General features: G+C 42.3%; 1 protein-coding gene across 1 annotated transcript; it reads right to left on the bottom strand.

Annotated features, from left to right (window-relative positions):
- Positions 1-762: 762 nt before the first annotated feature.
- LOC131004439 (indole-3-glycerol phosphate synthase, chloroplastic-like) lies at positions 763-4520 on the bottom strand. The gene is made up of 10 exons (XM_057931131.1): positions 4073-4520; positions 3092-3352; positions 2801-2977; positions 2419-2493; positions 2270-2314; positions 2016-2180; positions 1776-1854; positions 1477-1559; positions 1313-1381; positions 763-1044 (listed from the first exon to the last, which is right to left on the bottom strand). Exons 1-10 carry the CDS (start codon positions 4262-4264, stop codon positions 961-963), a joined length of 1230 nt encoding a protein of 409 aa, XP_057787114.1. The 5' UTR covers positions 4265-4520; the 3' UTR covers positions 763-960.
- Between the last annotated feature and the right edge of the window lie 11653 nt (positions 4521-16173).

The raw sequence follows: 16173 nt of genomic DNA, 5'->3' as shown, positions 1-16173 counted from the left end.
TTGAGGTTATATATTGAATTATTGTAGATATTCCAAGAGCAAAAATGTAGAATCTTTTCACAGGAGAAAATTATTCAAATTTTTTATCATGAAGCTCAGTCCAACATAGGAAAAATATGTGATGTTTTTGCTATTGTTTTCTGTTGTTTATTTTATTCCTTCTATTTTTGTAAAGGTAGGTCAGTTACGATAGTTGAGTTTTTTCTTATATGCTTACTCCATTCACAAAATTATGAAAAAGCATACTCATTTATGAACTATCCTAATACCTACTCTCTCAATTCCATAAAAATATGCATAATTTTTCTTTTTCGTCTGTCCCATAAAACACATGCATACTTCATTCGTAGTAATAATTCTCCTATTAAACAATTACAATCAACGTGAGACCCTTTTCTCCAAACACATACTTTACAGAATTTCTTAAAATTCGTGTCGTTTCATACTATGCATATTTTTATAGGACGGAAGAAGTATTACTCAACTTGGAAGCGGTCATCCTTTGAAGAAATATTTGTTGATTAAAGTCCAAAACAAAATCTTATCTGTGAGATAAAAAATGAATTGGAGTTGTCAGAACACATGCGTTAGGAAATTCACAATATTGAAACTTTTTCTTCATAAGATTTTTGTCAAAATAATCGTAGACGAAAGTCAAAATAATCGTAATTGATTTTTTTTTTTATTGGCAGTTTTTAATCGGAGGAACGTTATACCGGATAATTTTGATGCAAAAATGAAAACATTATAAACAATAGAAAATTTTCCAACAAGAAAAGGCAACCTCTTATTGAATAATAAACAAAATTTGTTCCATGCAACTACAGAATTGTTGTGCATCAAACTCGCCACTATATGTCGCATCTTTACTACAGTTTCGAGCTAAGTTATCAGACAACGCCGCTAAAGAGTCGTTGCCATGCTAAATGAGCTGCAGAAAACTATGGATGTCGATGAACATCATAAAGAAATATCTTTACCGAAGAGTTGAGCTATTCCAGCACCAGGATCTTCCTGCTTAACAAGTGACTCGCCCACCAGCACCTGTTCAAACCACAAGAGCCTGCGTGAGTGCACAGATACACAACGTGCAGTGGTTACTAGGGCTGAAAATGAGTTGAGCAACAATTTTTGCGCTAATTAAATAGATAGCGGCCACAAAGATACAGAAGAGACCCCAACTTATCATTATTGGTGGTAAAATTAGACACAATGTAATTTCAGTATGACAGGATGAAATAAACGAGCATTTTCAGTTTCCAAAAAAATTATTTACAAATAGGTGCATCAATTGATAGTCGTTACTACTTACTGCCCTAACACCAGCTTCTTGGACATAAGCAATATCTGCAGGTGTGAAAAGTCCAGACTCTCCAACAACCTGAGATTCGTGAAGAAAGGATTCAATAGTATCGATATAAATAACATAAAATAAGGGGAATAGAAGGATTGAAAGCTACTTTTAACACTGCTTACCATAATTCCTTTCTCACGTATCTTATGTCCACGCTCACCTTCAAGAAGCTTTTTCGTATTGGCTATGTCGAGCTCAAATGTTTCTAAAGGTGCAAACAATGAACTGTCTCATTATGTATGTACTGTGTGTGTTTGTAAACTGTAAAGGGTAGAGTTAACTGTCTAATAAAGTTGAGAATTACTGATATATAAAGATGTATCTTTGCAGTTTGCACAGTTTAGTTGAAACTCATATATTAGAGGTGCAAACGAACACGATCAGCCACGGCTCATAAATGCAGAAATTTTGAAGTCAATACCTAGGTCACGATTATTAATGCCAATAAGTTCGATCCCCTCAATCTCTATGACACGATCCAGCTCTCTCTCATCATGTACCTAGAAGATGGAAGATTGACTGGGTGAGAGAATAAGCATCGAGATGAGAGAAATACCAAATTACCGAGTACATAAAATGCCCCAAATAGACGATCATAAAATCAGAGTTCATGCATCATAGTACATGAAGTAGTTCATGGCAAAAGTGAAAAAGGCCAAACCTCAACCAATGCTGTCAACCCAAACAATTTGCAAATCTTGGTCATGTACTTGATATCGAGATCAGGCAAGATCGCAGCAATCAGAAGAATTGCATCTGCACCTTTTACCCGAGCATAGTAGATTTGCCATGCATCTATCACAAATTCTTTACACAAGAGAGGGCACTGAGTTCAAGTTTGCAGAAGTCAGTTAACATATTGTGAAAAGAAGCATTAAACTACACATATGGAGATACCCATAGAAGAATCCATACCTGTACTCCAGAATTCCTAATGAGCTCTAAATTCTCAAAGCTTCCCTTATTTGTCAGGAAAGGAAAGACAACCAAAAAAAAACCCTCCTATTAGCCAACCATGTAAGGTGTATCAGAGTTAAGAAAAAGCAAAACATATAAACTCATACTTGGAAATACTTCTCGTCGGTCAAAACACTAAGGCAAGCAGCTCCACCTTTTTCATAAGCTTTAGCGATCTCAACCTGTAAAAAGACAGCCACAAGATTCACATGCTCACCATTTTGCTATATTCCTTAAATAGAGAAAGAGTCAATGCAAGTTCAGTTAATGTCACTTGGACGCTTCTTTCATATGGGAAATAAATCAAGTAGAAGCAAACAAAGCCTTTAAACAGGGTATAGATGCCATATCTTATCAACCACAACAAGTGATACTGATGAGACCAATAATTTAGAGCACTTTACAAGACTCTTTTTGGACATGTTGTACTAATTTCTTCAGGTTTACAATGCCCACAATGGATGATGAAGAATAAAAATGTAGACTTACAGGATCAAAATTCTCTCTCAGAACTCCTCTGCTCGGAGACGCCTTCTTCACTTCAGCAATTAAGCCGGGAAACCCAGTCCGTGAGTTCGCCTCTTTCAGAGCTCCAATAAAATCTCTAGCTGGTGGCGCTTTATCCAGCAGTTTCTTGAGCACCGAGTATGGCTTCTTCTCTTTCATCTACCATTTGAATCCAACAACACATTTGCAAAAATCAGTATCCACAAAAAGAAGCCCTTATTACAAGATAAACTCAAAAGGACCAAGATAAATTAGCAAATATCAGAAGAACACCTGAGCGACTTCAACGTCCTTATTCCAAACGATCTCTTCAAGAATATTACGGGGAGTATTGCCTTCATTCTGCAAGCGAAACTCAAAAGGACCAACATAATGTTGTGGCGGTCCAGTTGTTGGCCGCCTCCTAATTTTAATACCTTGACTTGCAGCAACTTCATCTTGGTACATCATAACTTCCCACTCTTTTGCTTTGAGAGCATCTACTTCAGGAGCCTCAGTTTCGGATGCAGATGCCGAGCCATCTTTCACTTCGAACTAAATATACAAGAGATGAACACTCAATTAATCAAACAAAACTACAATCACTCTCACATCCAATATCAGCCCATTTCTCATTATGTTTATATAGTACTAGTAGCACTTAATTATACTCAGTCAAACATATTAATACAAAAAAGTTGCAACTATTTCACCATTTCTCAATTTAACAATGAGAACACAAATCCATATTGAGGGTGTTTATTTTTTATGATTGATAAGATTAATGATTGATTATTTTTATCCTCATTACTAGAATATCTCCAATCCCACCCTTTCAATGGAATATCAATCGATTAAAATTAGCTCAATGATAGAAATTATCAAGGGCCTTAGAATATCCCAAATTTCCAATCCATGTAAACGCGGGAGTAAAACAAGAACCTATCAAGCTCCCCGTTATAGTCCCCATAATTATAATCAACTTATCGCCTTAAGCAGCTGCAGCTTCACATATCAAACTCATAAAATTCGAGCTCAAACCCTTGAATTTCTAAGAAAACCAGAAGTGGTCAATCTGCATTAGACCGGACTAATTCTTCAAACCACTTGTAATATCTTCCACATGCAAATGGCATAGCAACTATTAATTAAATTAACCCCAAATCCCATCAACAAGATTGCAGCTTTGAACAAATTAAACCGTAGAAAACATCAAAACCCACCAAATAACACCTCACTCCACATATACTAAAATGTTAAAGTAAATCTGCTTACCTGTTGAGACTTAATGGCGGGAAAGGAAATTTGCCCCAACAATGGCTGATTCTTCATGTGGGCCTGCGGCATAAGCCTAAAAAATTCAGAATTTTTGGGAATGGGATTGAGTGATTGCTGAAAAGAGAACCCCGCCGTTGCTCTTGTAGCAGGCGACGTTGCACTCAAGGAAATCAAATTCACGCTCTCCATGGATGGATGTAAATTTATGTATATGAGAGATGTAACTATCTATCTATCTATCTATATAGATATATATAAGTATTTCGCAATATAGATATATATGTACGTATTTCGCCCAGAGCAAACTCGAGTTCTAGCTGAGTTTTTCGGTTGTGTATGGATATGTTTTTTGGTCGGCAAAATGGAGTGAAGGATTTTGCCTTTGGGATTTGACTGGTAAAAAATATGTGCGGTCTGATGCAATATGTAATAAATGAAAAAGTCCAAAACAATATAATCGAATTTTAGCAATTAATTTTACTTTTATGTACACCTTCTAAAATAAAATATCGCATTCCTTCGCAACAAAAAAAAAATATCACAAATCTTTTTTTGATAATTAAATATCACAAATCTTGGATATCATATTGAGGCATTCTTGTGTGCTCTATGGAGCACCGTGCTCCATGATACTAACACTTGCATTAAATGACACTAACACTATTTTGAAATGACACTAACACTATTTAATTTTATAAATGACACTAACACTAACACTATCTTGAAATGACACTAACACTATTTTATTTTACAAATGACACTAACACTAACACCATCTTGAAATGACACTAACACTATTCTGTTTTACAAATGACACTATCATGTTATATAAATAACACTGTCGCAAAATGACACTAACACTATAACATGATAGTGTCATTTGTAAAATAAAATAGTATTAATGTCATTTTAAGATAGTGTTAATATTAGTGTTATTTAATGCAAATGACACTAACACTATAACAAGAATTTGCGTATCATATTAATTGTATAAAGATTTGTGTACTTTCTGTAACACAAGAATCGCATAAAATATTGACATATAATTAAAACCTAAATTTAGTCAAGGATTAAGCAGTTTGTAAACAAAAATTAACTTGGTTGAGTAAATAAAATTCGACTGATCCACCTTTACTTCACATTAACCAAAAAATAAGTGGATTTGGTAATTTGAGAAAAAGTGATTTGGTTGAGTGCATATTGATGAGTTCTAAAATAATTCTCAAAATATAAAAGATAAACGAAAATGGTAAACGATTCAAGATCGTGGTTTGATCATAAATTATCTACATTCACGGGCGTTATTCGGGCTTTCGACTGTGTTTCGTAAGAAATTTACAATTTACAGGTCAAGTGCCAAGAAATGAATGAATCATCCCATTTTTCTACACATATGAGCCCTATTTATTGAATAAAAGTAAACCCTAAGGCCTTTGGGCCACTAAAGCCCATTAGCCCAAACCCCCTAATACTGCTCTATAGCCTGGAGTCGAGCTATCAGAGCTGGTGCACTTCAGAGTTGGTGTATGCCCGAGCTAGTATACGCTAGAGCTGGAAGGCGGAGCCGAGCTGAGCCAAGCCGAGAGTCAAGTCAATCATGTACCAAATATCAGAAATAACCATGATAACAATAGTAATAATAATGATCATAAATAGAAATATTCCCGGTATATAGTGCACAACGCTGATGCATATTTTACTCATCATCAGCTACTCCCCCCCAGTCTGGTTGAACCGGGTCTTCTTCATGTTCAACTGGTGAAGTGTTGTGTAGAGTCAACGTTGTGCTACTCGAAAAGGAACTCCAACACTTTTGGTTTATATTTATGATGTCAATTTGCTTATAGTTGTTAATGTTCTTATGATGTCAATTTTGTAGGGAATTGTGTTGGAAATTAATATAAATTTCCTATCCTTGTTTTGATGATCCTAAAACAGTAAAACACTTAGTTTATCTTCTCTAGACTAGAGAAATTATGGACTCAAGTGTTAGAGTCCATGTTTTAGGTAGACTGAAGATCGAAGACTAAAGAACTGAGATCTGAAGATTGAAGTGCCGAAGACTGAAGATCGAAGACTGAATGCTGAAGTTCCAGTCAAAACTGAAACCAAGAGACTCAAGACTGCTGACTCGTATTGAAGGATGTATATATTGAAGTATCATTGTTAGGAAAACACTGATACGTGCCACGTCGGATAAAACAAAACTGATACTGAAGAAAAGTATCAATCGAAACCTCAGACTGATTATTTGTCCCAAACTGATTCTCAGTTTAAGGTTGTCTCATTCATTTCAAATGAAGCAACGTGGAAAGCACTCAAGTACAACTGCATTAAATTCAAAGATCTGCAGAATCGTCCTTTGGAATGCAGAGTTTCCTCTTTCGTGCTGCTTTATTTTGCAGAACCCTGTCCTATGAAAGAAAGGACGGTACCTTCTTCCAGTTGGAGAGAACGAAGATTGAGGACCTTAGCCCTATGAGTCACAACGGCAGAAAATTGAAGTCAGACCTCATCCAACGGATTTTTCTCAAGACGCTGCCTATAAAAAGAGCTCAAGGATCAACCTCATTTTTCACCGATTCAACGCACAAGCTGAAACTCTGTCGAACTCGAGACTCAGCAATTTCACTAGCAATCAAGTTTGAATCGAAGAAGAGAATACCCATTGTTGTAACTATCAGTCTAACTGATAATATACATTCTCTTAGTTTTTCTAGGTATATACATTCAATCTTTAGCCTAGAAACTGATTACTGAGATCCTGTTCTCAGTAATCCTAGTTGAAATTCGAACCTCTTTTCAAGAGTGAGAAAAGAGTGTTCGAGACAGTTGTTTGAACACTAGGTTGTTTAGCACCAGCAAGCTAGACGTGTGGTTTACTGCACCAGTAAGCTAAGGAAGAGAAGTCCAACCCAGTGTGTTGGCACTGCAAAGAGTTTTTCAGTTGTAAGGTTTGCTATACACCCGTAAGCACGAGCTTAATCGATTGTCAGTGTGATCTACTGAATGTGGATGTAGGAATTAGTATTCTGAACCACGTAAAAATCCTTGTGTTTTTTATTGCTTTCAGTTTTTCAGTTCTTATCTGTGCACTCAATCTGACTTATACGGAATACTGATAACCTAAATGATAAACCCTAAAACTGATACTCTTTTCACTAAAGGCTATTTCATAAATCGCTTCCGCCAAAAGTGTTATCAATCTAACTGACAAGTCTTCTGACTGTCAGTAAAATTTCTAACACTACTCTAATTTCAAAACTGAAAAGGTTGAACCCCTAACTGAACTTCAGTTTATCAACCAGTTCCTCATACTAAAGTTACCTGACTGACTCATTATCAGTCACAGACTTGAACCCTTTCCTTAAATTGATTCTATCATTTACCGCACATTAGTTTCAGTTTTAATTTTCAATGAAAAAGGCCTACTGGTGTATTCTCCCCCCCCACACACCGGTTCAGTATCCCACCGGGATTGAATATTTGATATTTGTTTTGTGCTTAAATTGTTTTATATATCTTATGAAATATGATAGGTTGTACTTTGAAAGATTTTGCAAAAGTATTGAGACTGTATTAGGTTGAATGATCTAAATGAAAGTTGAAATTCGTCTCAATATAAGTTTGTGGGTGTAAACGGATCGTAAATCAAAGTTCAAACGAAAGAGGTATGACTGAAACAAGAAAAATGCATGGAGTAGTGCCAAAACGACAACAAAAACAGTGGGAGCTAGATGGAGTTGGTCGCCTTTTTCGTCCGAGATTGAGTTATATATATTAGAGTTTTTCTCTGTATATTTGAGTTTTGTATTGTATTTTTCCCTTGTGTATAGGTCATTTTGTTGGCCTATTAGACGCCTTTCCACACCATTTTTCATATCCTAACTTTAGAATTTATTGTTTTCACAATTTTCATAGCTTAGATTTATTTTCTACAGAAGATTAAAGACTTGTTCATCCTAATTTTTTTCTGGGTTCTATCAGTTTTATTTATTCAATTGCTTTCTTTTTAATTATATATTTGATTTATTTTATTATGTCTAGCTAGTTTTCTTTTCTGATTCTAGGTGGTGTTTTATGAAACCAACACCTAAAACTATAAAGTGAAATCATAAACTATACCTAGTGCGATTGACTGAAGAAGACGAAGTAAATGATCGGAAACTTTGCACTAGAGAGAAATAGCTGTTATATTCAAAAGTATCAGATAGCATAAATGTAATACACGAATTGAGGTCTATTTATAGATTACAATTGAGGGTAAAAAGGTAAAACCAATACCCACGCATGCTCCTTGCGTGGTCGAAGGGTAGAACAGTAATTTTGCCTTTACGCGGGAAGTCTCCCGCGTCTCTGATGATCCCACTGATGGAGGTGATCTCTCTGGCGACGATGACTTCTCTGACGATGATGATCTCTCTGTCGAAGATGACTTCTCTAACGGATATGATTCCTCTGGCGATGATGACTTCTCTGACGATGATGATCTCTCTGTCGAAGATGACTTCTCTGACGGATGTAATTCCTCTGGCGATGACCATTCCTCTAGCAAATGAGTTGTCTCTGGTGGATGAAATCCCTCTGGTGAAAATGGTTCTTCTGACCAGTATGACTCCTCTGATGAGGATGATCCCTCTGATTTGTATCCTTTCTCTACTCTGCACATATCACTCCTCATCAACCACTCCCCCCTCTAGTCTGGTTGAACCGGGTAGTCTCCGTGTTCAACCAGTAGAGTTTTGTGAAGATCAGCACTATGCTGGTTTTCCCTGATCCCTGCAAATCATGAAGATATAAACACTCTAATATTACACGAGAATAGAGGTAAGTCCTGTAAGTTGTTCTCTGGTGTTTTTGTTACTCCCACCCTCTGGTCTGGCTAGTTCACTTCTGGAATAGTGCAACTAGTCAGAGGATTCGCCCGCATGGATGACGTCACCTGCATTAAATGCCTGCCCGATCTACAGTGCTTTTTCCCGTACCCCGAGGTTACTTTTTAACCTTTGCGTCTTTTCGCCTTTTCGTAGGGATCTTTGGCCGTTGATTCATTTCCGTATGCCACGTGTCGAGCATCCCGCGTACTGGTAGTTGCCCGCGTACATTTTATTTAGTCGATTCGAACTTCCATTTTTCACTATTCTTCTTCTCCAAGTTTCCGAACTCCTTTATCTGCAATTTCCGGCGATCTTCCTTCCTGTTCCGGCGTGTTTTTCCGCGACCCTTCCGTTCCGGTATTTACAGTCAATCTTTACTCGACCTAGGTAATTCGCGTACCTTCCTCTCCTAATTTCTGTGATTAGTTGTAGCATAGTGGTGTAATTATTTGGTGCTCTGATTGAGTGTGCTAGAAAACCCTAGGATTGGTATTTCTGATAATGGCTTCCACTTCCGCTCCTCAACCCTCGCGTTCACCCTCTCCTTCTTCCCGAACTTCTTCATCTTCCTCCCCCCAACTCCAGGATCTCGAGAACCTCCCTTCCCCCTCTGCCTCTTATGATTCTCCAATTATTCCCAGTTCTTCTTCGCCTAAAAGAAGGGGTAAGAAGACACCCCAACCCCCCAAGTGTATTCCTGAATCCCGCCTCAGTGTCGCGGAGATGGACAAAATGCGACGCAAGTGTCGCTGCCCTCTAGGTTTACAATTCATCGCCTTTTCCAAAGACTCGACCCCTCCGGAAAAACTCTATGATCATAAGACAGTGGCTATCTGGAAAGCCCAGATAGATGCTGGTCTAAGACTTCCTCCTCCTCCTTTCTTGGCCGAAGTTTGCAATTACTACCGTATCCCCTTTTACCAGCTCACTCCCTCTGCCATCCGGAGATTGTACGCTTTTCACATTCTATGCCGCTTCCATGGTGTTGGAGATACTGCTCAGTTATTCTTCCAGACCCAGTCGCTTCGTATGCAGAACAGCCCTCTGTACAGTTTTGCTAGCCTTAAGAAGTATCCCACCACCTTTCTTTCCTCCCTAAACTCACACGACAAAAACTTCCTGTTCCAATACTGTTATGTGCGTACTCTTTCGGGTTCTTGGCGCGAGTATTTCGTTTCGGAGCTGCAATGGCATAACCCTTGCACCACCTATAAGCCGGCCTCTCCCGATGCCCCTTCCACCTTTGATTTGGGGGTTATAGCCCACCTTAATGCTATGAACAAAGCTCAACCTTTAGATTGTAAATACCTGGCTGAGAACAATTCGGCTCTGGCTTACAATGGCCTGTTTCCCCTATATCCACAGAAATCGATAGGTAAAGCATATGAGTTAGAAAAATACATTAACTTCTGTTACCTTGATGCTAATGGTATAGCATTTTGATCTGCAGACATGTCTTGGAGAAGCAAGTGCGGGGACAAATTGCCTGACATTACTGCTCCTGCTCCCAGTGGGGGGCATGGCTCGGGGGGTTCTGTTTCCAGGACGTCCCTATCAGAACAACCGACCGGGGCTGAGCTGATCGCCATTCCCTCTGTAGTAGAGATCTCAGAAGGAAATGTGGAAGCCTTACGCCCATTTGATGCAGAGGAGATTGATGCGGGCGCCCTTGTTCATAGGAGCAAACGTCCCAGTACTGGTGGTGCATCTGGCACTTGTGGAGAAGGTATCCAGATTGTGGATATTACTGATGAAATTCCTTCACCCGACTCGACCCCCGGTGTCACCCTTGCTGAGTTTTCGAAGAAAAGGAAAAGGGGTTCTTTGATCTCTGTGGGTGAGAAGGAGAAGCAGGAGGGCCTGAAGAAGGCCGACAAGTCCCAGGAGCCGGCAAAGAAGTCGACTGGTGGTTCGAAGGTCCTCCCTTCTGCTAGGGAAAAGGGCAAGGGGCCAGCAAAGAAGTCTTCTGGTGGTTCTAAGGTTTCCGCCTCTGCCGGGGGAAAGGGCAAGGGGAAAGCTGTGGTGCCCCCTGCTGATGAATCGGAGGATGTTGTTCCTGGGCCGATTTCGAGTTTGTCGGGTCAAGGGCTAATTGATGCCTTGCTAGCTCGTGTCCACTCACAAGACCAGGAGAAAGTGGAGAAATTGTCCCGGGGGTTTTAGCTACTCAGCTGTGCCAGTTGGCTCTTCAGGTACCTTGTTTCTTATACCTTTATCATAGAAAGAAAAACGAAGTTACTAACCTTTTTGTTGTTCTGTCGGAACCCATTTTGTTTTCTTGCAGGTGGAGGCTCGGATGTGGGGAGTTGTTAAATGTATCCATGACTATGACATGTCAGAGAAAGAGAGAGAGAAGGAGCAGGTGGACAACGCCAAGCGCGATGATGATGTCGCTGGGGTGGTGGAACGTCTGAGCAAGGCTGAAGCAGAGATTGCTGAGTTGAAGGCTCAGCTGGCCCAAGCAGAGGTGGAGAAGTCTTCCCTGGTTTCTGAACTAACCAGGACAACCAAGGAAGGTCATGAGAACCTGGCTAGGTTCAAGGCGGGATATGAAGAAGCCTACAAGGCGACTCGGCGTGATTGGAAGAAGACGCTCGTGGAAGCGCAGAATCGTGCCTATGTCCTGGGGGTGCGAGATCAACGCCTGGAGTATTTCTTGTCTCCGCAGGGTCAGCATTTCCTGGGAGTGATGCTAGAGGGCACTCTGGAGGCTTTTAAAAAGACTCCCGAATACCTGGAGGATTTTGGGCCCCTTTTTGCTTACGTGATAGAGCGTACTGCTACAAAGGCACTGGAGATGGCGGGAGCCACCCCGGAGTAACTTGCTTCCTTGGATTTTCGAGCCCTGATGGATAACCTCAAGGATGAGGAAATAAATGAACTGATGGGGATCCCTGCAAATTCTCCAGGGAAACCAGAGTGGTGGTATCCAGTGTTGGAGAAGGCCATTCCCTATTTTACTCTTGGGATTGGATTTGACTCATTGCCCTCTGCTCCCATGTATATGCCTGCTTTCTCTGCTTCCCTGGTACGCTTTGTAAACCGGCTGCGGGATTCCACTGGCAAGGGCACACGGACATTTTCTCAGTTCAGCATGGAGCCTCCCCTGCCCTCTGATTTAGCGCCTTCAGCCTTCTCTGACTCTGCCTCTTCCTCTGCTGCGGTGGACCAGCTGTTTGATCTGTATAGGGATGAGAATTTATATGTGCAGGAAGCTATGAAGTTGTTGGATTTGGGAACTCGTCTTCCCAAGGTGAAAGAGATCGGCATGCTGCCTGTGTTTACAGGGGGAACCTCGGCTAGCCAGATCCCTGCCAGTGGTGTTCCTCCTCCAGTATCATCTGCCTGTGCTCCTACTTCCTCTACTTCTCCTGAAGATGCCTACATCCCTCCTGCCTAATTTGATAACAATTTTTGTAACTCTTTATTTTGTACAGATTGAATACTTACCTCCGATTTTTGGTGTACAGCTGTGCCTCCTTGGCACTTCTTTTCCGCTTATGTCGCTTTTTTCCCTTTGTTCTTTGTGTTATTTTTTGTTGCTTGTTCATGCTGAGTTTATATTCTCGCATCTCCTCTGCTGATTTAATTTGGTTTCGATGACCCTTCTTAGCGAGGGTTCTGACGACTCCTCTGTCGAGGGCTCTGATGACTCTTCTGGTGAGGATTCTGATGACTCCTCTGGCGAGGATTTTGATGACTCTTCTGGCGAGGATTTTGATGACTCCTCTGGCGAGGATTTTGATGACTCCTCTGGCGAGGATTCTGATAACTCCTCTGGCGAGGATTTTGATGACTCCTCTGGCGAGGATTCTGATGACTCCTCTGGCGAGGATTTTGATGATTCCTCTGGTGAGGATTCCGATGACTCCTCTGGCGAGGATTCTGATGACTCCTCTGGCGAGGATTTTGATAACTCCTCTGGCGAGGATTTTGATGACTCCTCTGGCGAGGATTCTGATGACTCCTCTGGCGAGGATTTTGATGACTCCTCTGGCGAGGATTCTGATGACTCCTCTGGCGAGGATTTTGATGACTTCTCTGCCCGAGATTTTGCTGCCTCCTCTTACGAGGATTTGGTTAACTTCTCTGCCAGAGATTTCGTGATTGCTTTTCATCCAAGTGCTCTTTTGCTGTTTCCCACCTGAGCTGCTTCCTATCCGAGCTGCTTCCCATCCAAGCTGCTTCCCATCCTAGCTTGAGCATTCTGCGCGGAGCATGGAGGACCCGGGGGGTGCCACCAACTTTCGCGGCTTACGATTAAATAGTAATCCTCTGCGCGGAGCATGGAGGACCCGGGGGGTGCAACCAACTTTCGCGGCTTACGATTAAATAGTAACCCTCTGCGCGGAGCATGGAGGACCCGGGGGGTGCAACCAACTTTTGCGGCTTACGATTAAATAGTAACCCTCTGCGCGGAGCATGGAGGACCCGGGGGGTGCAACCAACTTTCGCGGCTTACGATTAAATAGTAACCCTCTGCGCGGAGCATGGAAGGCCCGGATGGCACGACCAACTTTCGCGGCTTACGATTAAATAGTAACCCTCTGCGCGGAGCATGGAAGGCCCGGGTGGCACGACCAACTTTCGCGGCTTACGATTAAATAGTAACCCTCTGCGCGGAGCATGGAAGGCCCGGATGGCACGACCAACTTTCGCGGCTTACGATTAAATAGTAACCCTCTGCGCGGAGCATGGAAGGCCCGGATAGCACGACCAACTTTTGCGGCTTACGATTAAATAGTAACCCTCTGCGCGGAGCATGGAAGGCCCGGATGGCACGACCAACTTTCGCGGCTTACGATTAAATAGTAACCCCCTGCACGGAGCATGGAAAACCCGGGGGGTGCGACCAACTTCCGTGGCTTACGGTTAAATGCAACCTCTGCACGGAGCATGGAGGACCCAGGGAGGGTACGACCAACTTTCGTGGCTTACGATTATGTGCAATCTCTGCGCGGAGCATGGAAGGCCCGGATGGCACGACCAACTTTCGCGGCTTACGATTAAGTAGTAACCCCCTGCACGGAGTATGGAAAACCCGGGGGGTGTGACCAGCTTCCGTGGCTTACGGTTAAGTGCAACCTCTGCACGGAGCATGGAGGACCCAGGGGGGGTACAACCAACTTTCGTGGCTTACGATTATGTGCAATCTCTGCGCGGAGCATGGAAGGCCCGGATGGCACGACCAACTTTCGCGGCTTACGATTAAGTAGTAACCCCCTGCACGGAGTATGGAAAACCCGGGGGGTGTGACCAGCTTCCGTGGCTTACGGTTAAGTGCAACCTCTGCACGGAGCATGGAGGACCCAGGGGGGGTACAACCAACTTTCGTGGCTTACGATTATGTGCAATCTCTGCGCGGAGCATGGAAGGCCCGGATGGCACGACCAACTTTCGCGGCTTACGATTAAATAGTAACCCTCCCTCTGCGCTGCGGGGGCGTGATTCCTCTGCGCTGCAGGAGCGCGATTCCTCTGCTCTGCGGGAGCGCGATTCCTCTGCTCTGCGGGAGCATGATTCCTCTGCTTTCCTTGAGGAGAAATTTTAGAATTTAAAAATTGGGACCTACGGGTATACACCCTACTCCCCCCTCTGGTGACATGTGCAATGCTCTGCATGAACATGTTAAATAGCATATGTAATGTAAGAAAGCAATGATTGAAATAAACAAACACAACACCAGGGAATTCCCTAGAACCACATATCTGTTTTATTGATATCATGGCCCCGGACCTCGTTAAAACCCCTGTGGGGAAAAAGAGTATCCGGTCTACAAGTGATTACTCCTGCTAAGTAGCAGTTATACATAGAACTTTTTGAGTGTGTTTATATTCCATGGCCTGGGGAGAGCTCTGCCGTCTGAATTCGACAATGTGTACGCTCCGCCGCCCAAGACCTCTGTAACGATAAATGGTCCTTCCCAATTTGCTTCAAACTTGCCCACTGCCTTTAATGCGTCTGCTCTTTTCAATACTAGATCGCCCTTGACCAGCTTTCTTGCTCTGACCCTTTTGTCGTACCCTGCTTTGATGACACTTTTATATTTTGCTGCTCTGATTTGCGCTTCTTCCCGCTGTGCTTCCGCCAAGTCAAGCTCAGTTCTTCGAAGATCGGCGTTATGCTCTGTATCATAAGTGATGATGCGGTATGATTCCAGTCTGGCCTCCGCTGGGATCACTGCATTGGACCCATAGACCAGCGTGAAAGGTGCCTCGCCTGTGGCCGTCTTTGGGCTAGTTCGGTAGGCCCAGAGAACGGTGTCCAACTCCTCCACCCATTTCCCTCGACTCTGGTTCAGCCTCTTTTTAATCCCTTCACAGATTGTTCTGTTGGCTAACTCTACTTGGCCATTTGCTTGTGGATGAGCCACTGAGACGAAGCGCTGAGTGATGTCCATTCGATCACAGAAATCTGCTATCCTCTGCCCTGTAAACTGAGTCCCATTGTCAGACACAATGATTCTCGGTACACCGAATCTGCAACAAATGTTCCTCCAAATGAAACGTTCCACTGTCACTTCATCTATCTTGCTCACAGCCTCGGCCTCAACCCATTTAGAAAAATAATCTACTGCCACGATAAGAAAGCATTTTCCCCCCGGTGCTGTGGGCAACTTTCCGACTATATCAATGCCCCATTTGTCAAACGGACATGCCGCGTACATGACACCCATAGGCTCCCCTGGTACGTTGATTCGCCCGGCGTGTCTCTGGCAAGCTTCGCACTTGCGGACGAACTCTCTGGCTTCCTTATTGATGTGAGGCCAATAGAACCCGGCCCGGATAATTTTACGTACAAGATCCCGAAATCCCGTATGCCCACCACAGCAACCTGCATGAATTTCTTTCAGAGCAAAATTAGCCTCTTCTGGAGATAAGCATTTTAGTAAAGGCTGAGTAAAAGATCGTTTGAAGAGTTGATCGTTGATTAAGCAGTAATTCTCATAGCGAGCCCTCTGATTTGATTCTCTGCTTAGCCGTTCCCCTGTCTTCAGAAAGTGTATGATCGGAGCCCGCCAATCGTCCCTGATCTTTACCGAGAAAACCTGCGAAGTCTCCATCTCTCTGGTATCACAGAGTAAAATAATTTCATCATTCCAAGTTTGCTCCACCGCACTAGCCATGCGCGCCAATAAGTCTGCTTTCGTATTTTCCTCTCTGGCAATTTGCTCGATCCTGAATTCCATGAACTTTTCTTTCATTTCACTGATTTTGGAAT

Source organism: Salvia miltiorrhiza, unplaced genomic scaffold, assembly GCF_028751815.1.
Source record: "Salvia miltiorrhiza cultivar Shanhuang (shh) unplaced genomic scaffold, IMPLAD_Smil_shh original_scaffold_399, whole genome shotgun sequence".
In the NCBI taxonomy this organism is placed as follows: Eukaryota; Viridiplantae; Streptophyta; class Magnoliopsida; order Lamiales; family Lamiaceae; genus Salvia; species Salvia miltiorrhiza.
The sequence above is the reverse complement of the archived record's forward strand: the minus strand, read 5'-3'. Positions and strand labels throughout refer to the sequence as shown.

What these genes read in the sequence shown, in the direction of transcription:
- LOC131004439 (XM_057931131.1), bottom strand. Translation starts at nt 4,264, where the DNA reads ATGGAGAGCGTGAATTTGATTTCCTTGAGTGCAACGTCGCCTGCTACA. An exon ending in CCGACGAGAAGTATTTCCAA is followed by an intron (nt 2,315 to 2,418) that starts GTATGAGTTTAT and finishes CTGACAAATAAG; the next exon opens with GGAAGCTTTGAGAATTTAGA. An exon ending in AAGAAGCTGGTGTTAGGGCA is followed by an intron (nt 1,045 to 1,312) that starts GTAAGTAGTAAC and finishes TGGTTTGAACAG; the next exon opens with GTGCTGGTGGGCGAGTCACT.